The sequence below is a fragment of the Elephas maximus genome, chromosome 21 (assembly GCF_024166365.1).
Source record: "Elephas maximus indicus isolate mEleMax1 chromosome 21, mEleMax1 primary haplotype, whole genome shotgun sequence".
Taxonomy (NCBI): domain Eukaryota; kingdom Metazoa; phylum Chordata; class Mammalia; order Proboscidea; family Elephantidae; genus Elephas; species Elephas maximus.
In genome coordinates, this window is record NC_064839.1 from 11,408,362 (window position 1) to 11,435,847 (window position 27,486).

At 52.8% G+C, this 27,486-nt stretch overlaps 1 protein-coding gene across 3 annotated transcripts; it reads left to right on the forward strand.

Annotated features, from left to right (window-relative positions):
* The first annotated feature begins 8,389 nt into the window (after window positions 1-8,389).
* Window positions 8,390-26,848, forward strand: PLEKHF1 (pleckstrin homology and FYVE domain containing 1). Of its 3 annotated transcripts, none has more exons than XR_007514692.1 (3): window positions 8,390-8,518; window positions 17,098-19,318; window positions 25,597-26,848. XR_007514692.1 is itself a non-coding variant. In XM_049864458.1 (2 exons), the coding sequence occupies exon 2, from the start codon at window positions 17,115-17,117 to the stop codon at window positions 17,952-17,954; it is 840 nt and encodes a 279-aa protein (XP_049720415.1). In that variant the 5' UTR covers window positions 8,390-8,518; window positions 17,098-17,114; the 3' UTR covers window positions 17,955-19,424. The 3 variants fall into 3 exon arrangements, 1 of the variants encoding a protein (XP_049720415.1); XR_007514693.1 differs by lacking the exon at window positions 25,597-26,848 and adding an exon at window positions 24,048-25,551; XM_049864458.1 differs by lacking the exon at window positions 25,597-26,848 and having other exon boundaries at window positions 17,098-19,424.
* The last annotated feature ends 638 nt before the right edge of the window (window positions 26,849-27,486 follow it).

The window sequence follows — 27,486 nt, forward strand, 5'->3', positions numbered from 1 at the left end:
CACTGCTCTCACTTGGCAAACTAGGTGTGTCCAGTACACTCCAAAGGCTATACTGGGATGCAACATTTATTTCATCCACCTGAGGGTATTATTTCTGGTTCCTTTTTTCCCCTTTGACCTGGTTGGAGCCTCTTGGGGAAAATGTGTGATGAGAAACAGCCACAGTGATGGCCACAGACACAAAAAGGGTATGCAGACAGTTGGAATGGTAAACAGGAGACGCACACACAGAAAGAAATAAACATTGACATCGCAGAGGCCGGGCGGGGGGGAGGGCGCCACTGGAGTTTCAGGGCGCAGGAGGGTGCTACCGCGGTCTCAACATCTAGCCCCATACTACTTCAGCAGTCTAGCCCTCAAGAGTTTCTTTCGAAATCAGTTTCCCAGCCATCTTAGGCTTTCCTCCTTCCAACCTCATCTCTTTAACCACTTGAATAGAAGCCTTTCCAAAATGTTTCACATTTCCTTGTCTCTGTACTCAGTGTCTCAGCACGTTATTAATAAAGGGGCCAGCGTAGGAAAAAAAAACCATTGCCATTGAGTTGACTCCGACTCATAGTGACCCTACACACACACACAGTGACCCTATAGAACAGAGTAAAACTGCCCCCATAGAGTTCCCAAGGAGCGCCTGGTGGATTCAAACTGCTGACCTTTTGGTTAGCAGCTGCAGCACTTAACCACTACACCACCAGGGTTTCCAGTGTAGAGAAACAGCTTGGGAATTGCACAGATTTGGAGGCAAGCTCAAGATCTGACCATTAGAAGTGGAAGGACGTTTCTCTTTTTTATTTGTTTTTCCAGTTTTTTGTTTTGAAAATTTTCAAACCTATGGAAAAGTCCCAAGGAAAGTACAACTAACAGCCACGGGTCAGGGCTAAACAAACCGTGGCCATTGGCCTGTTTTTGTACTACCCGTGAGCTAAGAATGGTTTTTACATTTTTAATTGGTTGGAAAAAAAAAAAAGACGAAAGAAGAGTAGTTTCATAACACATGAAAATTGTATGAAATTAAAATATCAGCGTCCATAAATGAAGTTTACCCGTTTGCTTGTTGTTGTTGTCAGGCACTGTCTGAGTTGGTTCCAGCTCACAGCGACCCAACGTACAGCAGGGCGAAACACTGCCCAGTCCTGCGTCACACTCACAGTGCTGTCTCTTGCTGCTTTCGCTCTACGGCCGCAGACTTGAGTAGTTGCCAGAGAGCCTCTGCCTCACAGAACCTAAAATATTTTACTATTTGCCCTTTACAGAAAAAGTTTGCTGACCCCTGACCTAGATTCATCAGCTATTAACATTTTGCCACATTCTTTTGTCTCTATCTCTCTCTGAACCTTTCTTGTTAGCTGCAGACATATTAACATGTCACCCTAAACACTTCTGTGTGTATCTACTTCTTAAACTGAAAGCTGGAGATAATAGGGTTAGTGTGAGGAGAGAGAAGATAACATAAAGTGTTTCCTACACAGTGCTTGGCACACAGAACTTAAAAATTATCCAATAAGAGTTCTGGATCTCTTTCCCGGATCCCCTGGCTTGAAAATCCTGAGCCCTGGTTCTTTGCCTAAACCCTGGTTCTCAAAATCTGGAAGTCAGCTTTTCCTCAGAAAGGGCTTCTTGCCCTTGGAGCAGAAAAAGCCTCAGGGGACCTCATTTTTTCCACAGCCTGTGGTTTGGCTGACTCAACTTCTGCCTTTCCCTGAGTCACGAGTTTTTCCTCTTTGTTTGGAGGAGGACTCTGCCCAGGTCTGCTCTGCCCATGGCTGGCCCTGGTTAGGCCGGGGTGGACAGCTGGAGGGCAGGAGCCTGTGCCGCCTCCTGGGAATTTCCCAGAGCTTCACTCAGCTTCCTAGAATGTTGGAGCTGGAAGGAAGTAGAGACGAGGAGACTGTGGCCCAAGTGGCCCCCAGACCACCAGTGAGACTGGGCTAGGAGGAGTCTCCCGACTCCAGGGCCAAGAGGTGCGCCCCCTCCTCTGGTTTTCCAGAAGATGAAAAGGCCTCACTTCCCTGGGCACCTACTCTGTACTAGGCACGTGACAACGCCTGGATGCAGTCTCGAGATAGCCCTGCCTTCCCAGGGTCGACCAGCTCCTTCCAAATCTCACGGCCACCTCTACCCCCAGGCGGGGGCTGCCCTCCCTGGGGTGTCCCAACTCGTAGGAGGTGGGAGACGTGGGCACCAAAGCAATCACAGAACATGGCCATGAAGGCTCAGCTCGGAGTCCACCCCCACTCCCCAGGGATGAGCTGTGTGTGAACCTACGATGACGTGTCCTGGTGTCCCAGTGTTCGAGCTGACCTCCCTGGTTATAACTCAGTCTCTGTGATCTCCAGGCTTTGTCTCCACCCACTCTGTGTGGTGCAGAGGTCTGGCAACTCCCAAGTTCAAAGGCTTACTCCACTGGCGGCTCAGCAGGAGGCTCAGCAGGCCAAGGGGGAGGATAAAAGGAACAAGGAGGGTGGAGTGAATGGGAGGACGTGTGCCCACCTAAAGGGGACAGGGCCACATGCCGATGTCGGACAAGATTTAAGAGAAGCTGAAAACCCAGGCTTGTATGTGAAATCTCCCAATACTAAATGTTGGCAATGATTTTTTTAATTTTTAAACACTTCATGAGACAGGAAGACTTGTCTGTGGGGGCCAAATTGAGCTCATGGGCTACCAGGCTCAGACTTCTGTCGGATGCTCAGCTAATACCATCTGTCCTTGCTGATGGAGTCCCTGGGTGGTACAAATTGTTAACACACTCAGCTGCTAACTAAAAGTTTGGTGGTTCGAGTCCACCCAGAAGCACCTCAGAAGAAAGGCCTGATGATCTACTTCCAAAAAAAAAATCAGCCATCGTAAACCCTGTGGAGCACGGTTCTATTCTGACATGCATGAGGTCGTCATGAGTTGGAATTGACTCAACAGCAACCAGACTCACATGGACTGGTCCCTGCTGATGAGGGTATTGGCAGTGAAGGTGGTGGGGGGGGGTTCGGGCTCCACAAGGTCGCAGGTGGTGGACCTCTCACTTGCCTACCTTTCCCCCCCCTTCCTCTTTCTTGTGTCTGTCTCCCAGCTCTCTCCTCCATTACCCCCCATTCCTTTCCCCTCTCAGCCCATGTCTGAGCCTGGTGCACCCACCTGGGGTGGGAGAGGCACATAACCAGCACTGGGCCCCACCTCCTAGCCTCTGCCTACACCCCCAGGACAGCAGAACACTACTGCTCAGCTGATGTCTTGATGCCCAAGTCGAAGGCCTGGAGCACGGCACTGGGGCACCAGAAACTGAATTAGCTCTTCCCCCTGCTGCTTAGCCTCGCTCTGGCAGAGTGGGCACTGTGCTGGCCGGGCCCAGGCCCTCTTCAAAGTGCCCAGGCTCTGCCCTATACAGAGCACTAAGGTACAAACTGTATCTTACTCAGCTATTCGTTCACTTTACTCATCCATGCATGCAACAGACAGACGATCACTGTGTTCCTACTAAGTGCCGGGGTCAGTTCTCAGCACTCGAGATAAAGGGAAGAACAGATGAATGCAGCCTGGGCCATGGAGGGCCCATGGGGCTCACAGCCTGGGTGGGAGGGATATGCCATGAACACAAAAACAAGTTACCTAATACGCGACTTCAGGTTGGGAGAAATGCTTTCAAAGATAATAAAACGGGGTAGGTAATTGAGGGTGGTGGGGTGGAGGCAGGCGCCCATTCTGGGTGGTCAAGAAAGTCTCTCACAGGAGGTGACCTAAATGCCAAAACACAACCATGGGAAGATCAGGAGGCAGAGGAAGTTCAAAGGCCTAGGGCCAGGGCAACCTTGGGGTTTTGAGGAACAGGAAGCAGTCTTGTGAGATGACGTGTTGGGAGGTGGTCAGGAGGAGGCTGAGACAGGCCTTGTGGAGAGATAAGGCCTTGGAATTCCATCCTGAGGACTTAGGGAAGCATGCTTGGGAAGGGTTAAGAAGGGGCTAGCATGCCTGCTGAAAGTGTTGGAGCTGAGTAATGGGTACAGGAACGTTCATTAAATGCTCCTCTCTTTTTCCTTCAGTGTACATTTGACATTTTCCATGACAAAAAGTTCAAAATCAAAAAATCAAATCCGTTGCCACTGAGTCGATTCCAACTCATAGCGACCCTATAGGACACAGTAGAACTGCCCCTTAGAGTTTCCAAGGAGCACCTGGTGGATTCGAACTGCTGACCTTTTGGTGAGCAACCATAGCTCTTAACCACTATGCCACCAGGGTTAAGTTAAAGATAAAAAATAAACAAAATGCTGCTGATCTTTTGTATTGTGGTCATTGCTGTTGTTAGGTGCCGTCGAGTCAGTTCTGACTCATAGCAACTCCTATGTACAACAGAATGAAACACTTCCTGGCCCCGCACCATCCTCACAATTTTTTCTATGCTTGAGCCCGTTGTTGCAGGCACTGTGTCAATCCATCTCATTGAGGATCTTCCTCTTTCTCACTGACCCTCTACTTTACCAAGCATGATGTCCTTCTCCAGGGACTGATCCCTCCTGATAACATGTCCAAAGTATGTGAGACGTAGTCTCACCATCCTTGCTTCTAAGGAACGCTCTGGCTCTACTCCTTCAAGAAAGATTTGTTCATTTTTCTGGCAGTCCATGATATATTCAATATTCTTTGCCAACACCATAATTCAAAGGAATCAGTTCTTCTTCAGTCTTCGTTATTCATTGTCTACTTTTTTTTTTTTTACCTTTCACATACATATGAAGCGATTGACAATACCATGGCTTAGGTCAGGAGCACGTAGTCCTCAAAGTGACCTCTTTGCTTTTTAACACTTTAAGCAGGCTTTCCCAGTACAATACATTGTTTGATTTCTTGACTGCTGCTTCCATAGGTGTTGATAGTGGATCCAAGTAAAAGGAAATCCTTTACAAATCCAATATTTTCTCCATTTATCATGATGTCCCTTATTGGTCCAGTTGTGAGAATTTACATTTTCTTTATGTTAAGGTGTAATCCATACTGAAGACTTTAGTCTTTGATCTTCATCAGTAAGTACTTCAAGTCCTCTCCACTTTCAGGAAGCATCTCCAACTGTGTTCTTCTTCATATAGCCCGGCTTCTCAAATTATTTGCTCAGATACAGATTGAATAAGTATGGTAAAAGGATACAACCTTGACGCACATCTTTCCTGATTTTAACCCTTTCTTGGTCCGTGGGACATACGGTTTACCATCCACTTTTTATAGCTCTCAGGGTTTTCGAGGCTCTAATTTTTCCACTGCAAGTATTTGCTGCCCTCCAGTGGAGACTTGTGAAAGGTGAAAGAGACATTTGTTGAAGCAAAATAGCTGGGGTAGAAGGCTTAAATGTGAGGTAGCACATTCAGGAAGTGTGATTGGGTAAAATGTTTTTACTTTTGTACCCCCATTAGCCTTGTAGGCATATTTATGGTTTACCGCGTGGTAGTTAGGGAGTCCTTGTGGGCTTAGGCTTGGTTTTTTTGTGTCATGTTTGCAAAACCAGAAGTTCCCCATGTAGCCTAGTGGAAGGTGACCCACAATACACCCAGCGACCAAGGTCCAGTGGGAAAGATACGAGCCCACTATTTATGGTGCCAGAGAACCTTAAAAGTTCTGTGGTAATCATGCATTCCCACATAATATTTCTCAAAAACCATATTACCAACCAAAAATTTAAGAACACACTCCAAGACTCAGCATGCTTCCGTTAATGAAAACACATAGTATTAAAAGAAAATCAAAGCAGAAAAAACGGGACCAAGAAAATTAAATCCGGCAGTATTCCCTTATTCTGTTTGAACAACTGCCTCTTGGTCTATGTACAATTCCACACGAGCACAATTTGGTGTTCCGGAATTCCTATTCTTTGAGATGTTATTCATAATTTGTTATGATCCACACAGTGGAATTCCTTTGCACAGTCAATAAAACAGAGATAAACATCTTTCCAGTATTCTCTACTTTTAGCCAAGATCCATCTGACATCAGCAATGATATTCCTCATTTCAAGTGCTCTTCTGAATCTGGCTTTAATTTCTGGTGGTTCCTTGCTGATGTACTGCTGCAACTGCTTTTGAAGGATCTTCAGCAAAATTTTGCTTGCACGTGATATTAATGATATTGTTCAATAATTTCTGCATTCAGTTGGATAACCTTTCTTTGGAATGGGCAGTTGTCCAGGTAACTGTCTTCCAAATTTCTTGGCATAGACAATTGAGCACCTCCAGCACTGCATCCACTTGTTGAAACATCTCTATTGGTATTCCGTCAATTCCTTGAGCCTTGTTTTTAGCCAATGCCTTCTCACAGCTTGGACTTCTTCCCTCAGTACCATCAGTTCTTGATTATACTCTTCCTCCTGAAATGGCTGGATGTCAGTCAGTTCTTTCTGGTATGGTGACTCTGTGTGTTTCTTCCATCTTCTTTTGATGCTTCTTGCATTGTTCAATATTTTCTCCCTAGAATCCTTCAATATGGCAACTCAGTGCTTGAATTTTTCCTTCAGTTCTTTCTGCTTGAGAAATATTGAGTGTATTCTTCCCTTTTGGTTTTCTAACTCCAGGTCTTTGCACATTTCATTATAATACTTTCCTTTGTCTTCTTGAGCCACCCTTTGAAATCTTCTGTTCAACTCTTTTACTTCATCATTTCTTCCTTTCGTTTTAAGAGCAAGTTTCAGAGTCTCTTCTGACATCCATTTTGGTCTTCTTCTTTTTTTTTTTTTTCCTGTCTTTTTAATAACCTTTTGCTTTCTTATGTATGATGTCATCCCACAACAAGTCGGGTCTTTGGTCATTAGTGTTCAATGCGTCAAATGTATTCTTGAGATGCTCTCTAAATTCAGGTGGGATATACTCAAGATTGTACTTTGGCTCTCGTGGACTTGTTTTAATTTTCTTCAGCTTCAACTTGAACTTGCATATGAGCAATTGGTGGTCTGTTCTGTGATTGGTCTCTGGCCTTGTTCTGACTGATGATACTGCGCTTCTCCATCGTCTCTTTCCACAGATGTAGTTGATATGACTCCTGTCTATTCCCCCTGGTGAGCTACATGTTTATATTTGCTGTTTTTGTTGTTGCAAAAAAGGTATTTCCAATGAAAATTCTGTTATGCAATCTCCAGTGTCATTTCTATTGCTAAGGCCATATTTTCCAACTACTGGTTCTTCTTTGTTTCCATCTTTTGCATTCCAATCACCAGTAATTATCAATGTATCTTGATTGTATGTTTGATCAATTTCAGACTTCAATTTCTTCATCTTTGGCATTAGTGGTTGGTGCGTAAATAGTCATATTACCTGGTCTTCCTTGTAGGTGTATGAATAGTATCCTATCACTGACAACGTTGTACTTCAGGACAGATCTTGAAGTGTTCTTTTTGACGATGAATGTGATGACATTCCTCTTCAACTTGTCTTTCCTGGCATAGTAGACCATATGATTGTATGATTCAAAATGGCCAATACCAGTCCATTTCAGCTCACTAATGCCCAGGATATCCATCTTCAAGGGCTCCATTACATTTTTGATAATATGTAATTTTCCTAGATTTATACTTTGTACACTCCACATTCCAATTATTAATAGATATTTGCCCTGCTTCTTCTCATTTTGAGTCATGCCACATCAGCAAATGAAGGTCCGGAAAGTTTGACTCCGCCATGTCTTTCAGGTTGACTCTAGTTGGAGAAGGTGGCTCTTCCTCCTCTTATTTTGAGTGCCTTCTAGCCTGAGTGGCTGGTGTTCTGGTATTATATCAGGCAAGGTTCTGCTGCTATTTATACGGTTTTTACTGCCCAGTTTTTTTGGTAGGTCGCCAGGCCCTTCTTCTGAGTCTGTCTTAGTCTGGAAGCTCTGCTGAAACCTGCCCACCATGAGTGACTCTGCTGGTATTTGAAATACTGGTGGCATAGCTTCCAGGATCACAGTAACACACAAGCCCCCACAGTATACTTATCGTTATTACTACCACCGCTCTTGCTGCGAGGGGAAAAGACTATGAGGGGTCAGCAGGCAGGAGGGGGGCTGCTAGAAGACATCAGAAGGCATAACAATCCAACAGCCTCACCCTGCCCCCAGCGCCCCCCACCTTGCAGTAGGCAGTAGCAGGGTTCGCGGACTCAGTCTTCTTCGGCCACAGCAAGTATGAGGAGTGCGACCGGCAGAAACGGGAAACTGGGGGTGGGGGAACAAACCGGACGAACTGGGGAACCAGCCCCAAGGGAGCAAGAAGGAGCTGTCGCTAGGGCCCCGCCGCTCACAAGGGACCACCTGAAACTTGGGGCCGCTCCACCCCCACGCATTTCGCAAGGCTTGGCTCAGAGTTCTGGGTTCGGGCTCCGCCCCGCCAGCGCTGCGGGGCGCCGATTGGCGGAGCCTCCCCCGAGGGTGCCAGGAGGAGTTGGAACTCGGAGGCGTGGGCGGCTCGCGGCTTGGCTGCAGCGGCCAGAGGAACGCGGACGCGGGCGGAGCTGCCGGGCAGCCGCGGGCTGGCGAGAGGCGCGCGGGCGAGGGGTGTCTGGCGGAGAAGGTAAGGGCCCCGCGGCCGGGCTGGGGCGCGTGGAGCAGACGGGCTCCCCTCCCTAAGTCCCAGAGCCCGGGGCCGCTCGGTCGAGGTGGCCACGGGGCTCGGGCGGGCCGGGGCGCGCAGCCAGGGCGGGCTCCGACTCCAGACCCTTGGAGAGGCGCGGAGAAGGGCGCTCTTCGCTGGCTGGCGGGGCAGGCAGGGTGAGGGCTGCGGGGTCCAGGGAGAGCAGGTGGGGCTCCGTGGCCGAGGCGGGGCCCCTGGGCGGAGGGTCGGGAGGAGTCCCTGGGCGCTGCGCCCTGGGGCTGCAGGGATCTCAGCTCACCGGTTGTTGGGTGATGTTTCGGGGAGTCATGGCCTCACACCTCTGTCTGAACCTCAGTGATTGGTCCCAGTCTGCGGGGTCTGAAGTCGTGGGCTGGGACCACTGCCCGCCTGTGGGGAGAAAATGGGGGTCGGCAGCGCTTTCTGGGTGGCTCCGCCCTCTTTGGCCCATTTCTTTTGGGGACCGCTTGGCCCCGAAGCGCATTCGAGTTAATGACCCGTGGTGGGAACCGTCAGGGGAAACGGCCAAGCTCAATTTCCCATGTCGCAGAGGAAATAACTGAGGCCGACCCAGAGAGAGATGGTAGTTGCTTCCCAACCCTCCAGCCTGGTTTATTCGCATCCCGGACAATGGGCGAATTTCCTGGAACCCCCTTCCCTTTCTCTCTTCGAATACCCGCAGAGAGGTGTCGGTAGCAGCCCTTGCAGGTGGGAAAACTCCCAGCTACTGCAGAACTTGGTCTTCATAGCCCAAAGGAAATATTTGTTTGGAATTTTGAACAAAACTATTATCTCATCACCAGAGAATCAGAGGCCAGAGAGTCCCAGATACTCTCCCAGGCAAGCCCTGGAACAGCACCGATTCCCTGGGACAAGTGACCAGAGCTGGCTGGTGTGATCTCTCACAGTCTTGGCCTCCTGGAGAGACCAACAGCCCTCCTCAGCCCCCAGTTCCAAGCCGGAGGGGCTTAGAGAGGGTTTATGGCGGAGTCCTGCAGGCTGAGAGGTGACCCTTCTCTGGCTTTGGCCCCACATCCCTGCACACGTCAGCCCTCAGTGGTGCCAAGGCTGGCAGGCGAGGCCGCCCAGATGAGCTGAGGGTCCTGCACACCCCAGCCCACCACAGGGAATGAAGCGTAGCTTGGCCAGTGTGGCCTGGGGCAGGTCAGCCCAGTCAAACTAATAGACTTGCCCAGGCCATCTCAAGGGGCCTGTGGCCTGGAGAGGGGCCCGACCCACTGGGTTTGAGGATTCCTGACTTTGTTTTTGGTCAAGAGCAGCCTTCAGTAGCTTACGGTTAGTTTGGAGCCTGGCTTCTGGCTCACTCAGCCAGGTCCTTGGGCAGTGACTTTGAAACTGGTGATGGTATTTTCCTCAAGGGGCTTTTCTGAGAATTAAATCAGATAATACTTGTAATGTGCTCAAGTCTTGTGCCTGGAGGGCCAAGAGCTCTAGCGGGAAGTGGCACCCCTGTGGGTTATTTTTCTTGTTACTGTTACATTCAGCCCCATGGCCCAGCCCTGCCCATCGGGGGAAGCTGAAGGGTGGGGCTGGCCCCTGGATTCCGCTTTTCTCTGTGACCTTGGGCCAGGTATTACGTCCCTCTCTGATGACCAGTGTCCCTACATGTAACTCAAGGGGAAGGTGGATCAGAGCACCCCTCTCAGCTCCATCTTTCTAAGGCTCCTACGTTGAGGCACCCAGCATCTCTCTGCAGATCCCAAAGGCCGTGTTCCGAGTTCAGGAGAGGAGAGGACATGTTCCACCAGGACAAAGCCCCGTGTGGGTCACTGGGTATGTCCCTGGAACAGACACCATTGTACATTTTATATAACGCGTGGTATACCAGGGGTCAGCAAACATCTTCTGTAAAGGGCCAAGTAAGAGCTGAATATTTTCAGCTTTGTAGGCTATACAGTCTCTGTTGTATAAGGCTGTGTTCCAATAAAGTTCTATTTAGAAAAACAGGCGGTGAGCCAGATTTGGCCCTGGAGCCATAGTTTGCTAACCCCTGGTGTAGGTCAGGTATCATACATTGGCTGTCATGCATGGAATCCTGGTCACATGGCATTTGCAGCCACCTAAAAACATTCAGAGCCTGGGCCCCCAAGCCACAGCTCTCATGGTACATACCCTGAGCTTCAGTTCAGGTGGTGGGATCATATATGTTCAGAAGGGTGAGCCCAGGAACCTGCCACCCCTTCTGAATCCTGAGAGAAAGATGCAGGTGTATTCATTTCCAGGTGCTTCACTGAATTTTGGTGAGGAGGGTTTAGATCGAGGTGTGGTGGCCCTCAGTGACTCACAGCATCACTCGGCCATCTTGGGGCACAAGAGGGCAGCCACAGCAGAGGTTCCAGGCGTCTCCTGGGGACTTCCACCCTTCTAGATCTGAGAAGGGCTCTACACTCTCCTAGCATAGTCCTTGCTCTGCTTTTCGCTGGTAGTGTGGCCTTGGGCAGGCTCAGTTTCTGCATCTGAGAAATGAGGATAATAACCCCTGTGCTGAGGGCTACAGGAGATGACATGTGTGAAGTTCTGCTTTGGTGACAGCACAGAGGAGGCTCACAGCCCCCAGTAGCCACTGTGACCACCAAGCCTGCCTTCTCTTCCCCCTTGCTCTCACCTGTTGCCACCTGGGTGTAAAAAAAAAAAAAAAACCTGTTGAGAAATAACTAGCATTTAAGGGAAGAATAATGGAGTCCATTTAATATGATCCCAGGGGTTATTAAAAATCTCCCCTCTCTTGTTTTTTCATGGGTAGCATTAGAAGATTGCATGGTACCTAGACTTTGCTGGGTGATATAACCCTGAGTACATGAGAACATGCAAAAATGCTTTGTTCTTCACCACAGACAGTTGTATTTGGCAGTAGTCTAGGACGTAGACAGAGATGGCACTTCTATCCCCTTTTATGAAAAGTGAAACTGAGGGCCGGAAACAGGAAACACCTTATCTGCAGACACAGCCGATAACTGTGAGAGCGGGTGCCAGGTTCTGCCCTACTGTCCAGCAGGACTGCGTTCAGTGCTCACAGCACAGGTCCTGAGGCCTCACGGCCAGGAGAGTGCAGCATTGGGGCTGCCCCAGGCCTCCCCGAAAGAGGCACAGCCCGAAGGAGGCCATGCCCTGCCTCCCCAGACTCCATAAGCCCTGTCAGCTGCCCTGGGTGCCACACTGGGGTCATCACAGGCATCACTGGGGCCAGAAGCTCCACCATCCCTGTCTTCCTGAGGCAGCTGGCCCACACGGAGTGGGATGGGGTTCAGCCCTCCTTCCCTGACCTGAGTGAAGAGGATTGCTCCTCTGGTGAGAAAAATAAGGATTCCTCATTTGACTCAGGGCTGCCATACTTACCTAGCAAACCCTTCATATCACCGGGCACTGTCCAGCCAGGGTGTGAAATTAGGGTCGAGTCAGGAGGGAACCCTGGAGAGGAGGAGCTTGTCTGCCCCAGCCTAGGACCCTTTGCAGGCTTGCTGTGGGAGGGCTGCCAGGAGCCCAGGCCCTGCTTATCATTACCAGCACTGGGCGGGGGCCTCCAGGGCAGGGAGCAGTCTGTGAGCCCTGGGCTGGGAGCAGAGCAGTGGGCTGAATCCCACCCCATGGTCTCTTGGCCATGTGGAAAGGGGGAAGGAGACCTGGGTCCAGTTTCGTGCATCCTAACACTTCTCCCTCCAGGGAAGGGAAGACAGGCTGAGCTCTGCCCTGGATCCACCCTCCCTGCCCATGGCTTTCCCCACCCATCCTGCACCGCACTTCCTGTGGGTGTTCCACCTGGGTGGCATTATGTCACAGGTGGACATTGGGTAAGCCAGCCTCCACAGCTCAGCAGCCCCACGGGGACAGGTGGGGCCGCAGCAGAGGGGCTAGCTGTGCTCTGATTCCCCTGCCAAATGAGTTAAGTCTGGTCCTGCAGTCGCAGGATCAGGCTTTCATCCCATTCTGTAGGGTGGCCCAACATCTTAGCACACAGCTAGACTGGGGACAACATGGGTTCCTCCCACAAGGGCTCCCAGCATCTGCCATGGGTGGCCCACTCCTGCCCAGGGCTCGGGGTTTGGGGGAACAGGAGCATGCAGGTATGGAGAGAGATGAGGCCTACAGTTACTCCCCCTGCCAAGCCCAGTCCAGGTGGTCCACTCTGAGGCCTGTGCAGTGTCCCCAGCAGGTTGAGCCCAGAACCTTGGATTCAGACATTGTCCTGTACACTCACTCCTCACTTATCAACATGGTTAGTTTCTAAAGACCAGGTCGTTATGTGAAAATAGAGGATTACCACATCAGATCACAAAATGGAGGATGACTACATCATTACATAACTGCCAAATTACATCATTACGTAACTGCCAAACCACTGAGAATCATGGCCCAGCCAAGTTGATGGCATAAGCTTAATAACATCACAGCCAGCATTACTCTTGTCTCACACCTTGGCATTCATTACTACCAGATGTACGTATTTAATGCACAAAATAGTTGGGTAGTAGGTTTTTTACTATTGTTGCAATTGCAAAATACTGGATAACGAAATGGTCGATAAGCAAGGAGTAGGTGTGATTCTGTTCTGAGAACCTTAAATTCAGAAAAAGAGCGCCTTAATTTCCTAGAGCTGCTGTAACAAACCACCACAAAATGGGTGGCTTTAAGAAACAGATTTATTGTGTCAGCCATGTTGATTCCTTCTCCATGTCTTGCTCTCGGCAATTCCTGGCATTCCCTGTAACTGTATCTTCACAGCCCCGCCCCGTTCATCCTCCACTGCTGTAAAACACCACTCAAAAGGAGTTAGGACCCACCCTGCTCCCATATGATCTCATAGAAACTTAACTGATAGTATCTGCAAAGATGTAGTTCCAAATAAAGTCACATTCATAAGTATTGGGGTTAGGATTTCAACATATCTTTCTGGAGGACACAATTCAATCCATAACAGAGAGAGTTCCCACCTCCCTGAATTGACAGGAATTAGGATTTCATCACATTGGCTGCTGCATTTTTTAATTTAAAAAAAAAAAAAAACAGCACAGATAAAGATGAAGTACTTCTTGATCTCCCTCCTTCCTGGTCACATCCAGGCTCCCCCCGCCCCCCCCAGCCGACCACACTCCCCCGGCTTCGTTTGTTTGTGTCCCTCCTGCCTGTTTTTATCCATAGATCTTGATCTTGAACACTGTACTCATGTTTTGTAATTTCTTCGCTAATAGCGTCACATTGTATGTACTGCTCGCGGTCAGCTGTTTTTCACTCAGCCTTTGCTGTTGGCCATCACTCCCCAGTGGTCACCATAGGTTGGGTCCCTTCAGTGTGTTCTAGTCACTCCATAGTGGTAACCGTAGGTTGGGTACCTTCACTATGTTCCAGTCACTCCCTAGTGGCCACCATAGGTTGAGTGCTTTCAGTGTGTTCAATTGTAGGAACGTGCCCACTTTATTCTTTCTCTGATGATAGGCATTTAGGTTGTCTCTGGGTGTTTCCATTCCACACAGTGCACTGAAGTAGTGTCGTCACTGCCCTCTGTGAGCCCCCCTCGGCTGCCCTCTCTGGTTCTCCCTCAGCTGCCCTCTGTGAGTCTCCCTTGGCTGCACTCTGTCAGTCTCACTCGGCTGCCCTCTGTGGATTCCACCTTGGCTCCCCTCTGTGGGCACCCCTCAACTGCCCTCTGTGAGTCTCACTCGGCTGCCATCTGTGGGTTCTACCTTGGCTGCCCTCTGTGGGCCCCCTTCGGCTGCACTCTGTGGGTCTCACTGGCTGCCCTCTATGGGTTCCACCTTGACTGCCCTCTGTGGGTCCCCTTTGGCTGTACTCTGAGCTCCCCCGCCCCCTGCAGCAGAAACCTTTTCTAAGCCATCCCAGGGCCCCGGCATCTCACCCTGTGGTACCTGAAGATGAAGCTCAGAAACGTCCTGGGAGAGAATCATGGTTTTGTTGGATTGTCCACAGTCAGGGACCTGGTGATCAGCTGAGGCTGGACGGCCCAGGGCTATTCCTGATAATCTCCTAGGTTTGCAACAGGCAGCGAAGATCAGCCACCCAAAAATAGCGGCTCTTACATAAGGTGGTGTGGGCAGCAGTCTCCAGAACGCCTTGTGGTCTGAAAGGGTTGGTGGTTCATGACTCAAGAGGCCCAGCCCACCCGCCTTGTGCAGTGCCCCCAGCCCCCATGCTGGGGCCCCTCTGGCTTCCCACAGGTGGCCTGGCTTATGAAACTGCAGCGCAGTGACCCAGCATCCCTGTGTGTGAGCGGCCAGGCCGGGGCGTGCTGCGTGGGCCTGTGTATGCATGTGCGCGTGGCGGAGGGGGGCAGCACTCCCCTGCTGCTTCTTCAGAGCAGAGAGCTGAGTCAGATGTGGTCAGACCTCAAGAGCACTGGAAAGGCTCATTCATCCACCAGCCACTTACGAAGCACCTATTGCATGCTGGGCACTGTTCCAAGCCTTGGGGTACAGCAGTGAACAAAAAAAATACCCCTGTTCTCATGGACCTTAGAGTTGAGTGGGAGAAATAGAAAATACAGAGGTCAACAATGAACAGATAAGAAGACATCAGTCCTTGGAAAGTCCTGTGAAGAAAAAAAATAAGAGGGGGGATGATATCCTGGAGAAGGAATCAAACTTTTTTTGTCAAGAGGCAGATAGTAAATATTTTAGGTTTTATATCATCACAGGAAACCCTGGTGGCGTAGTGGTTAAGTGCTATGGCTGCTAACCAAAGGGTCAGCAGTTCGAATCCGCCAGGCACTCCTTGGAAACTCTGTGGGGCAGTTCTGCCCTGTCCTCTAGGGTCGGTATGAGTCGGAACCGACTCGACGGCACTGGGTGGGTTTTAGTATCATCACTACTCAACTCTGCCATTGTAGTATGAGAGTAGCCACGCCAAACAAACCAAACCGGTTGCCATCGAGTCGATTCCAACTCATAGCAACCCTACAGGACACGGTAGAACTGCCCCATAGGGTTTCTAGTGAGCGGCTGGCGGATGCGAACTGCTGGCGTTTTGGCTAGCAGCCTGAGATCTTAGCCACTGTACCATGTTGTTGTGGTTGTTGTTAGGTGCCATGGAGTCAGTTCCGACTCACAGTGACCCTATGTACAACAGAACGAAACACTGCCCGGTCCTGCACCATCCTTACAATCGTTGTTATGCTTGAGCCCATTGTTGCAGCCACTGTGTCAATCCATCTCATTGAGGCTTTTCCTCTTTTTCGCTGACCCTCTGCTTTACCAAGCATGATGTCCTTCTTTTGGGACTGGTCCCTCCTGATAACATGTCCAAAGTATGTGAGACGTAGTCTCTCCATCCTTGCTTCGAAGGAGCATTCTGATTGTTGGTTCTTTTGGCAGTCTATGGTATATTCAGTATTCTTCTCGAACACCACAATTCAAAGGCATCAGTTCTTCAGCCCTCCTTATTCAGCGTTCAGCTTTCCCATGCATGTGAGGCAATTGAAAATACCGGAAACGACTGTAAATGAATGAGGGTGGTTGTGTTGCAATAAAAGTATTTACAAAAACAGGAGGCTGGCTAGATTTGGGATTTGACCCTCAAGCCATTCTCTGCTGACTCCTGTCCTAGAGAGTGGGTGGTCTCCAAAGCTGTGGGACAGGTGGGTTGAAAGGGAGTGTGTAGTCAGCCCGGAGTGGGGGTAGGATGAGCCAAGGCTTCCAACGTGTAGCGCTCCTGTAGAAGAGGACACCCCAGCAGAGGGGCCAGGCTGGGCCTCACGCCCTGGGGGAAGGCAGGGTAGCAGCACAGTTGCCAGCGGTTCAAGCTCTGTGGTCCCGACCACTGACAGAGCCTCAGTGGCCCTCCTATAATGTGGTGTTGGCGTGAGGAGTAAATGGAATAAAGTCATGCTTGGCATGGAGGAGCCACTCAGGACATGGTACCTGTGATGATGGCGGTGATCGTTGGCTTCATGGGGTCAGTGATTGGGTTGCAGTATCAGTGAAGGTTTGGTGTGGTCAGTCGTTGGGTGGGGTCACAGACGCACATATCTAGCACCCACTGTTCCGGTACATGCTGACAGTGCCCGGCTACGACCACCTGTCCCACTCCACCCGAGGGGCAGGCTGGAAGTACAGGTGGTTAACACCGTAGGCAGCAGTGCACAACCAATGGCTAGCACGAGTTGGAGGATGAATTTCCCAGCTTCCTTGTCCTTTGGGTGGACAGCGTCGAGGCTGTTCTAGCCTGTCTTCCCAGGTTCTCTAAGGGGAATTGAGCCTTAACTGCCCACAGCAGTAGCCTGCTAAGTAACACACTCTTTACTGCTGCCTTTCTATCCCTGCCGGCTTTCACATTCCCCTTCCTAGTTACTTTCTGGTAACTTCATGCACTCCTTGTCTCCAGGGTCTGCTTCTGGGGGACCAAGCCTAAGGCGGTGAGTTTGGGTGGCGGGGTGGGCTTGCTGGATTGCAGTGGGGTAATAAGTTGGTTGTGGGTTGTTTGGTTTGGTGAGTGGATGAGTAGATGGAGCTCTGATCATCTAGCTGTGCCCGGGCAAGCTGATGCCTCCTTGTCCTCCTCTCCTGCTTTAGCCCATCAGCCTGCAGAGATGGTGGACCACCTGGCAAACACGGAAATCAACAGCCAGCGGATCGCGGCCGTGGAGAGCTGCTTTGGGACGTCAGGGCAGCCCCTGGCCCTGCCAGGCCGCGTGCTGCTGGGCGAGGGTGTCCTGACCAAGGAGTGCCGCAAGAAGGCCAAGCCGCGCATCTTCTTCCTCTTCAACGACATCCTGGTGTACGGCAGCATCGTGCTGAGCAAGCGCAAGTACCGCAGCCAGCATGTCATCCCGCTGGAGGAGGTGACACTTGAGCCGCTGCCCGAGACCCTGCAGGCCAAGAACCGCTGGATGATCAAGACGGCCAAGAAGTCCTTCGTGGTGTCAGCCGCCTCCATGACGGAGCGCCAGGAGTGGATCAGCCACATCGAGGAGTGTGTGCGGCGGCAGCTGCTGGCCACGGGCCGCCAGCCCACCACGGAGCACGCGGCGCCCTGGATCCCCGACAAGGCCACGGATATCTGCATGCGCTGCACGCAGACGCGCTTCTCGGCGCTCACGCGGCGCCATCACTGCCGCAAGTGTGGCTTTGTGGTCTGCGCCGAGTGCTCCCGGGAGCGCTTCCTCCTGCCGCGCCTCTCGCCCAAACCCCTGCGTGTCTGCAGCCTCTGCTACCGAGAGCTGGCCGCCCAGAAGCGCAAAGAGGAGGAGGAGGAGGAGGGCAGGGGGCCCCTGGGGCAGCCGGCTTATCTGGCCGGGGCCGTCCTTGTGGCATCCAGTGGGGATGACGATGACTCAGATGAGGACAAAGAGGGTGATGGGGATGGCGACTGGCCTAGCCGCGTGGAGTTCTACGCCTCAGGCGTCTCCTGGTCATCCTTCCACAGCTGACTCCAGGCCTGTCTGCATCCAAGCAGGTGCATTCCCCAGGCCCTCCAGGGATTTGGAGCCCTGAGGACACTACCCCACGGGCCTTGCACAGTGGGTGTGGTGGTTTCTCACCAGCCTCATGCCTTTTGCTGGACATCAGCTCCCCTCTAGTCCCGCTTCAGGCTGTCATCTTTCCATTAGCAAACCCCAGACACTTACCCCTTTGGAGAACAAATGCTGTTTCTCAGCCCCGTTGGCTGTAGCTGAAGCTTCAGACAACCCCCTGAATCAGACGAACCCTGGTACCCCGGGCATATTGGGGACCGACCAGAGGGGTCTGGAGCCCAGAGGGAAGACAGAGGACTGGAGTGCAGTGAGGCCCCCCATCTGGACAAACACACCCCCAGGGTCGACCATGAGTCCTAGGAAACCTCCAGGAAACCCAGGCCTACCCTCCCACCATGCTGCAGCCCACCCACCTGCCCAGCTGAGCTGGCCAGTCTTCACCCAGAGTCACATGCTTTGGGTGCCCCACGGCCCAGGGGACTACAGCCTGAGCCCCTGTGGCCCAGGGTGGCCTTCGGGGACTTTGCCCCAGCTCCTCTCTCCAGGGGTCAGGGCACCTCGGTCCTGTCATCTCACAGCAGGTGGCAACAGCGGTGTTTCCTGTTAGCACTCCTGCTTGCAGGTGACAGAAACCCTCCTACATCCAGTTAATAACAAAGGAGGATCATTGACCCAGGTGGCCGGAAGGTGCAGAAGTGTTCCTGCTGGTCAGGGGCACGGACAGGGGCATGGCTGGGACTATCTCTCCCTCCTGGTCTTGCAGTTCTGCCGCCTTTCATATGGCCTCCATTTTCTGCCCTCGTCACAGGGGCTGCAGCTCTGGGGTTTGCACTGTCAGGCGGGGGCTCAGCAGGGGAGGGACCGACTATCTCCTGGAACCTTGTGGGCCCTGACCCCTGAACCATCGCTGTGCCTGCGAAACTGCGATGTGTGGATTGGTCAGCCTGGATCCTGGGCACCCTGCACATCCTACGGGAGGAGAGGCCTCTGGTAGGATTACTGCAAAAAAAAAAAAAAACTCGTTGCCATTGAGTCAATTCCAACTCATAGCGACCCTATAGGACAGAGTAGAACTACCCCATAGTGTTTCCAAGGAGCTCCTGGTGGATTTGAACTGCCCACCTTCTGGGTAACAGCCATAGCTCTTAACCACTATGCCACCAGAGTTTCTGGGATCACTGCAAGTCTGGTGAATGGATGCTGGAGGAAAAATCAGCAGCTGCCCACCACACTGCGTGTTCCTGGGAGCGCAGCAGCTCCAGGAAGACAGACGGCCGCGCCATACCTTGGCTGGGTTCCCTGAGGACGTCCATGGACAGGTACTTGCAGCCATTCACTTTGGGGTGGGTTAGCTAAGTGGATGGAAGAGAAGGAAATAAAGAAGACAAGGAGCCACTTGTCTGGCCCTGCCCGGGGCTTCCAGGCTTTAACGCTGTCTCTCATGCTGTCTCTCTCTCTTGCCGTCTCCTGCCTGGGCTACCCTGGGGCTAGTGCTGTTGCCTGTGGTTTTTCCAGTGACTAAACAGCCCCAGGGGCAATGACAGGTCTCACTCCTGTCTGTTGGGGCTGGAACACCAACTTCCTGACACCTGGTCACTTAGGCCCACAGGGTGGCCCGGGAGCTGCGATGCCTCTAAGACACGTGTAGATTCTGACTCAGCAGGTCAGGCAAGGGGGGCTGCCAGGTGCTCAGCCCCACGGCCACTCCTGGAGTCAGGTTCCAGCCTGCTGTTGACAGGGGGCAATACTGGAGGGAGGGGTCCATTATGAAGCACATGACCTGTCTGTGACCTTCCCTGCCTGGGAATAGTGGACAGGCAGGCGGGGAGGAGGGAGTGGACACGGGTCAGAGGTCTTCCAACAGTGGCTTGTTTGTTACCAGGCCCTTTGCCTCCTTGGCCTCCCTGGACCACACAAACTGGTTCACCCGGTTCTCCAGCCTGGGCAGAGGGCACAGGGTGGTGACAGGTCACAGAGCAGGGGCAGTTTCCTGATGACGGCTCTGGGACCTCTCAGAGCCCAGACAGGCAGCCCATCCCTTCACCCCAGGCTGATGCCTGGTTGGCCGGCATGCTCGGCTCTGGCCACTGGCTTGTCGGTCAGTCTTGCTCCCCTGGAACCTTCCTTTGCTCAGAAACCCTCAGGGCCTAAGCAGGGTTCGTTTGGACGTAGGGGAACTGCCAGTCCTCACTGTAGCCGCCTGCCACAGGGGGCAAGGCACAGGGCCTGCGGGCGGGAGAGCAGGCAGGGAGGCTGGCTGTGTGCTGGGTCTGGGTAGGTGCTGGCTCAGCCATCGGCCGGAACCTTAGCCCCCCACCCAAGGGCACAGATGACCAACAGCTTTGGAGAGCCTTTGTTCACCAGGCTCACTCATTGACACTGGCTATGTCCCATGCCGGGTACTAGGGACACAAGAAGCTTACGGTCTAGTGGGGGAGACATGGCACACACAAGTGGACGGTGCAGGCAGGAGTGCTGTGAGTAGGGTGATGAATAAAGACTGGGGGCAGGGTGGGGAGTCCCTGGCTGGTGCATTCAGTTAACACACTCAGCTGCTAATCAAAAGGTTGGCCATTCAAGTTCACCCGGCGGCACCTTGGAAGAAAGGCCTGGCAATCTGCTTCCAAAGCATCACAACCATTGAAGACACACATGGGGTCGCCATGAGTCAGGCCGACTGACATTAGCTGGTCAGCTGGGGGCGGGTGGAGGCAGCACCAGGAGAGGTGCTCAGCAAAGCCACTCTGCAGAGGTGAGTTCACACTGAGTGGTGAGACTGTGTGATGCTGGGTGGCGAAACCGAATTCCAGGCAGAGTTAACAGCAGGTGCAAAGGCCCTGAGGCGGGAAGGAGCTGGCACTGAGGGAGCTGCCTGGCTGAAGCCGAGATGCAGTGGGGCCAGCTCAGGTGCCCAGGAGCCACGGAGGATCCAGCAGGGCAGCCAGTCTGCATTCTGCTTTCGTAGCCGGGCTGGGCAGGGAGGTGGTGTCCACCAGTCTGTGGCCTGGGGGCAGTACAGGCGGGTGGGGTAGGGGCACTGGTGTGGCCCTCCCTCCTCCTGAAATGCCCATCGGGAACCAGGCTCCTTATGCCCCTTCTGCTGCGTTTCTGCCTGAGACAGGGAGATAAAACCATTGGCTGGCCTCTTCCCTCGAGTCCTCAGGGCTGGCCCACCCCTGTTCTGCAGAGCTGTTAGACGTAGTCTGGGCCAGCCTGTGAGGCAGAGTGGGAGGCAGAGGGGCTGTGTTGGGAGGGATCGGGGCCCTTGAGAGGGAAAAGGTAGGCATGGCCCATGCACCTGGGGAGGGAAGGCACTGCCCCCAACAGCCTGGCTCCCCCCCAGAGCAGATCTCATCATCCTGGCTTGGGTTAAGGGTCAGGTCATAGCCGAGGCCCCCCTCCTCCCAGCTGTTCTCAGTAGAGGGCATGATGGGAGCTGGGAGGAACCACCTACCACAGCCAGGCAGCATGGTTGCTGTTTTCTCACCTATCTCCCCAGTGAGTGCCATTATCACTCCCGTTTTCAGATGGGAACGCTCACCAAGGCTCTGAGAGTTGTCTGTAGTCCAGGCCTCACAGCTAACCCTTGCTGTTGGCCTCCACTCCGACCCCAGGCCTGGAGGGGGCCAGGAGTTCTTCAGGCCAGACCTCAGTGCCTGCTCTTTTCCCAGAAGGAAGCTTGAGGAGGTCTGGCAGCAGGGCTGGATCTGCTGGGCCTGGGTCCAGGCCCTCACTCTGTGGCCTGGGGCTTCACTCACAGGGCCTGGCGGGGACACAGGAACCAACTGTCCTGCCAGCCATATGCTGTGTCTGCTGCCCTGGAATCCTTCCTCCCAGTGGTGCATGGACTCCATATCCCTGCCAGAAGCTGATCCTTCCCACAGACATCTGGTCCCTGGGAGGGCCTGCCTGCCCCTTCTCCTGGGAGATGCAGGTGGGCAAAGGGAGGGTCCGAGGACCAGGCCATGCACTTGAGGGGCACTGGAGCCTTCGCTCACACACAGCCGCCTCAGCATTGCCAGAAATGCCCTTGGAATCAACTCAGATGGAAGCCATTCCAGGCGGAACGTGAGGCACAGTAGTGACCTCGGGGTGTTTGGGGACTGATGGCAGACAGGCCTCCCTGCAGAGTTCTCCACTCCCCTGAGCAGGGTGCAGTGTCCCTGCAGGATGAGGAGACTAAGGAAGACCCATATAGGGTCCTCTACCTGTGAGTTTTGGCTGTTGGGATTTTCAAACACTTGAGTTTTTCTAAAGTAAGGCCCACCTGCATGGTGCTGGTAACATTTGGGTGCTGTCTGCCAGAGCAGGGTTCAGAGGACCCAAGGAACCTTGTCCTTCATTGATGATGGTGGTGGCCACTACCAGTTGCTGAGGCCCGTCTGCGTGCTGGCTGCAGAGAGGCAGAGGGCAGTCACAAAGTCCACCCCAGGGCTGAAGGGGATGTGACCTAGGTCCTGAGAGGGATAGAGAGCCAGAGGAAGGAGCTCTCAGAACTGTGCCATGTAATCAAGGATGGCTTCCTGGAGGAGGTGGTGTTGGGTTGAACCTCTGAGGATAATAGCTTGTCAGAAGGGATCAGAGTGTCCACAAGGACTGGGACTCTGGGTCTTCTTGTTAACAGTCCTGTCCCTGGCACTAAACGTTTGTTGAATGAATGAATAATCAAGCAGGAATCAGGACAGGGAGGGCATTTGGGCAGAGGGGGTGATAATGCAATGGCAATTGAACCTCACCCCCCCCCCCCCCGAACCTCCAATGGAGGCCTGAGATGAGAACTGGTAGCCCTGGCCTCTTTCTGAAAGAGAAGGGAGAGTAGAAGGGCTCAGCCCAGGAGTCAGGGACCAGCCCCCCTCAGCACTGGCAGGGGCAGGAAGTGGGCCCCCACCCCGGCAGAACTTTCTTGGGGGATGGTGTCTGCCCTGTTGCCAGGCTGGGGCCCGAGGGCTTTGCTGGGGACACCATCCAGGTTGGCATCAGAGAGGTCCTGCCTACCTGGCCTTGCCCCTTCCCCAGCCTTCTTTCTGAGGCGCAGCCAGAAAAGGGCTGTGAGGAGGGGCAGGAAGGGAGTGCAGGACTCAGCCACTGCGTGGGGGACCTGAAGGGGCCAGGCAGGGTGGGAGTGACTTGAAGGCTGACCCAGTTCTCAGGCCTCGGTTGCAAACCAAGGCAGCCACTTCCGCGGAGCCTGCCTCCAACCCGGCCTGCAGGAAGTACATCCTCCCGAGAGCTGTGGGCAGGGGGGAGGCCACCTCCAAGCGTGGGGACAGCCCTGGGGAAGCATAGCATGAGCAGTGGATGTGTGGGTTTCCACGCCCGCACCAGCATGCTCTGGGCTGCCCACAGCCTCTCTCCGCAGCCCTTGCCCCTGTAGCTGTCCCCCTGGCCTTCTGTGTCCAACACTGCCTCCGCGACGTAGGCTTCAGCGCCACGTGTACTTTACCTCAGCCCTCTGCAGGCTCACAGAACCTGAGTCCAGAGCAGAGCCAGGGGGCTGGGGGTGTGTAGCGGGGAAGGGGTCTGCTTCGCAAGCCCAACAGAGCCAGACCCTTCTCTGGGATACTTCCGACTGAGCCCACCACTCCCCTGGCTCTGCCCATGAACTTGAGCTCACCCTGTGAGTGCAGGCGTCAGCGTGGCTCTCCATCTGTGCTCCCCAAGGCCCCGCAGCCCTGCCAGCTCTGCCACCTCTGCCTCCGTAAAGTGCCTGAGCTGGTCCATGCCCATCAAAGTGGCGCTCCTCGAGGGCAGGGGTGTTTCCTGGTCACCTGCAGCCTTCACGGCTCCCAGCCCAGGGCCCTGCGCCCAGTGGGCCCTGCAGGATACTTCTTTCTGAAGGCATGGTGACCTCCCCCAGCTTATGGGGGACACTGAGAAGATGGCTGAGATCACAGTGACCTCAAAGTCCACATCTCCAAAACTGATCCCATGGGCTTTTCCTGACCTGTCCGTACTGCCCTGTTGACACATGCACCCAGCTGTTCAAGCCAGACACGAGGTGTTTCTAACCCTTCCCGTGCCTTTCCCCACCCTCCTGCACCCTTCCAGGAGACCAAGGTCCGTAACTGAAGGAGGCGTGTATTCAGGCACCTGAAGGAGCTTTCTACAGCCGTGACGGGAGTAGTTCAAGCAAGACCACAGCGGTGGATGTGGGCCAGGCTATGCCTGCATCCTGCAAGATGGGGTCCTTATCCCAGTGGAGGGAGAGCCCCACGTGTACACGCACACTACACACACACACAGTCCTTATCCCAGTGGAGGGAGAGCCCCATGTACACACACAAACACACACACACACACACACACACACACAGAGTCCTTATCCCAGGGTAGGGAGAGCACCATGTACACACACACACACACACAGGCACACACAGTCCTTATCCCAGTGAAGGAAGAGCCCCATGGACACTCTCAGAGACTGAGACTGGGTCTTGATTAGTCTGAGGCAGAGAGGGAGAGAGTGAAGACTAGAGATCATGCCCACCATTGTTCGGGTTGGGAAACCGAGGCACTGGAGGTTCGGACACGCCTAACATTCTTGAGTCAGAGCCAGGGCAGGTGAGAGGCTGCCTCCGCAGTGTCCTGGCTCCTGCTGGCTCCCCTCACCATCATAGAGCCCAGCTCTTGAGTCAGAGTCAGTGCAGGTAAGAGACTGCCTCCCCTGCATCCTGGCTCCTGCTGGCTTCCCTCACCATCACAGAGCCCAGCTCTGACTGGAAAGTTCCAGTGCTGGAACCAGAAATGCATGTGGGCAGGCAGGGAGGGAGAGAGCAGGGCTGTGGGCAGAGGGAGCCAGGCCTTTCTGGGCAAAAACAAGAGGAAATTGCAATCCTTGGAGCATCAGCTGGGGGTCCCGCCAGAAGCTCTAACCCCAAAGAACAGGCTTTTCAGGGAACGGTGCCTGTCCTCCGTGGTTCCCAAGGGGGCAGGAGGAAGCCAGGACCTGGGGTCAGCTGTCCATGCTGACCATTCTCAGAGCACAGCTGTGCTTAGCATGGTCCCTCTAGCTGCCCGCAGGGACAAACTGGGCTGTGGAAACCCCCACTGAGGATTCTGGAATGCACACGCACTCACGCACCACCCACACACATAGAAGCTTTATGCAGTTTAGCAGTTACCAACATCCTTAAGATGCCAAAGTGCCTCTGCTTGGGTCCCAAACACCAGCCATGCCCTCACCCCCACTCATGAAATAGAGGCCGTCGGATCTTTTCAGCTCCAGGCCCAGCCGGTCCCTTGCTGGCGTGGCCTGATTCCCGAGAATTTCCTTCCCCATGGCCTGAGCTGGAGTTCATCCAGAGGGAGACAGAGTTGAGGCAAGAACCACTCGGCAGGGGAGAGGTGGCCCTCTGAATGTCGCAGCAAAGGCTGAGCTGTGCAGGCAGCTGTCTCTGGGTGGGAACCGTCGGCTTCAGACAAGACCCTTTCCTGGGGGATGGGAACTTGCAGATTATCCACCATGGAACAGGCCGCGGCTCCCTCGCTCCTCCTCTTCTGTACTCACTGTTCCCTCACCTTGAAACACCTGCGCTAGGACTGAGCTCATGGTTGGCAGGTACCTGTGGCTCACCCAGGGGCATGGTTCCTCCCTCAGGTGGCCACACCCTGGTGTTCCCTGGGGAGCCTCCCTCCTTCACCTGCTGCCATATGGTTTGGTACAGCTAACCCCACCCACATCCTGGCTCCAGAAGTAGGCACAGGACATAAGTCTGGACACCACCTGACTATCGGGACCCTCTAAGGACTTCGAGGGTCAGCAGTGACTCTCCCACTGTGCAGAGGGAGAGGTGGCCCCGAGGACATGTCATCAGGTGAGTCCCAGTCCAGCTTTCAGGAGATCCCAGGGGAAGGTGTCAAGGCGAGGGTCGTGGGGGTCCAGATTTACACCCTGAATGAGGCTGTTGACAAGCAGGCGCAGTCTGGGAAGCACTGTGTGGATTTGAATTCAATTAGGGAGAAATCCACCCAACAAAGAACAGCTCCAAGATGTGAAAACAGAACATTCAAAAGCATAATGGACACAGTGATTGTTTCCTTTATTCAACTCAGAAACAATGCGACGACTCAGTCCGCAGCAGTCTTGGCAGCCTAGGCAAGTGACTATCACATGAGTCAAAATGTCTACAAGAGACATACTTCAGATGCAAACTTGATTTGGGGAACAAAGCCCACCCAGCCTGCCTCAACTTCAGGAGGACAAAGATACAGAAAGAGTGAACATGCTTAAGGATTCACTTTGTGAAAGCATCCAGCTTCCTCCACTCCTGGGCTCCGAGGTATTTTTACACATTGATCTCTGCTCCAAAGGTCAAGGAGTAAGTGATTTAGATCAATAAGTCTTCAAAGACTTACTTGGAGGAAATTAGCATGGGGTCTGACACAAAGTTCAGAAGAGCAGGCAGGCAGCCAACTGTCAAGGTTACCCAGCCACTTGGGTCTTCTGTTGTTGTTGTTAATTGAGGCATAACCTACGTCCAATACAGTGCACAAATCTTAAACGTACAGCTCAGTGAGCGTTCACACACGCACACACACAGCCTGTATAAGTACCACCCAGATCAAGACACACAACATCTCCAGTACCCCCAGAGAGCTATGGTGGGCCCTTCCGAGCAGCCCCTGTGCCCAGCGGTCACCACTGTCGTTGTTTCTATCACTGTAAGTTTTTTTTTTTTTCTTCCTGTTTTTTGAACTCCATATAAGTAGAATCACACAGTGTGTTAAGTTTTTCTTCAGACTTCTTTTGCTCTATGCTGTGTTTGTGAGATTTCTCCATGTTGTGAGGGTCAGTAATTTGTTCTTTTTCGTCATGGTATAGGGCACTGTTTTATGAACCCTCCACTATATTTTAACCATGCTACTGTTGACAGGTAATTGCATTGTTCCCAATTTTTGGTTATTATGAATAAAGCTGCTATGAACATTCCTCTAGATGTCTTTTGGTAGTTATAAGCATTCATTTCTGTTGAGTACATACCCGGGGTGGAAATGCTGGGCTATGGAATGTCTGTATATCTGGCTTTAGTGATGATGATGATGATAGCTGCCTTCAAGTTGACTAAGACTTATGGCAACCTTATGGACAATAGAACAAAACGTTGCCCGGTCCTACATCATCCTTGTTGGTCCTCTCCTTCAAACATTGTGTCCTCCTCCAATGACTGATCCCTCCTGATGACGTGTCCAAAGCAAGCCAGTTTGACAGTGTCCTCTTGTGATCCATAAGGTTTTCATTGCCTAATTTTTGGAAATGGATCATTAGCCCTTTCTTTCTAGTCTGTCTTAGTCTGGAAGCTCCGCTGAAACCTGTCCACCATGGGTGACCCTGCTGGTATTTGAAATACTTGTGGCATAGTGTCCAGCATCACAGCAATGTGCAAGCCTTCACAATACGACAGACTAACGGATAGTGGCCTTCCCAATACCATGACAGATGGGTGATGCTTAACGACAGTAATGCCTAAGACAAAGCAAGACTGAATAG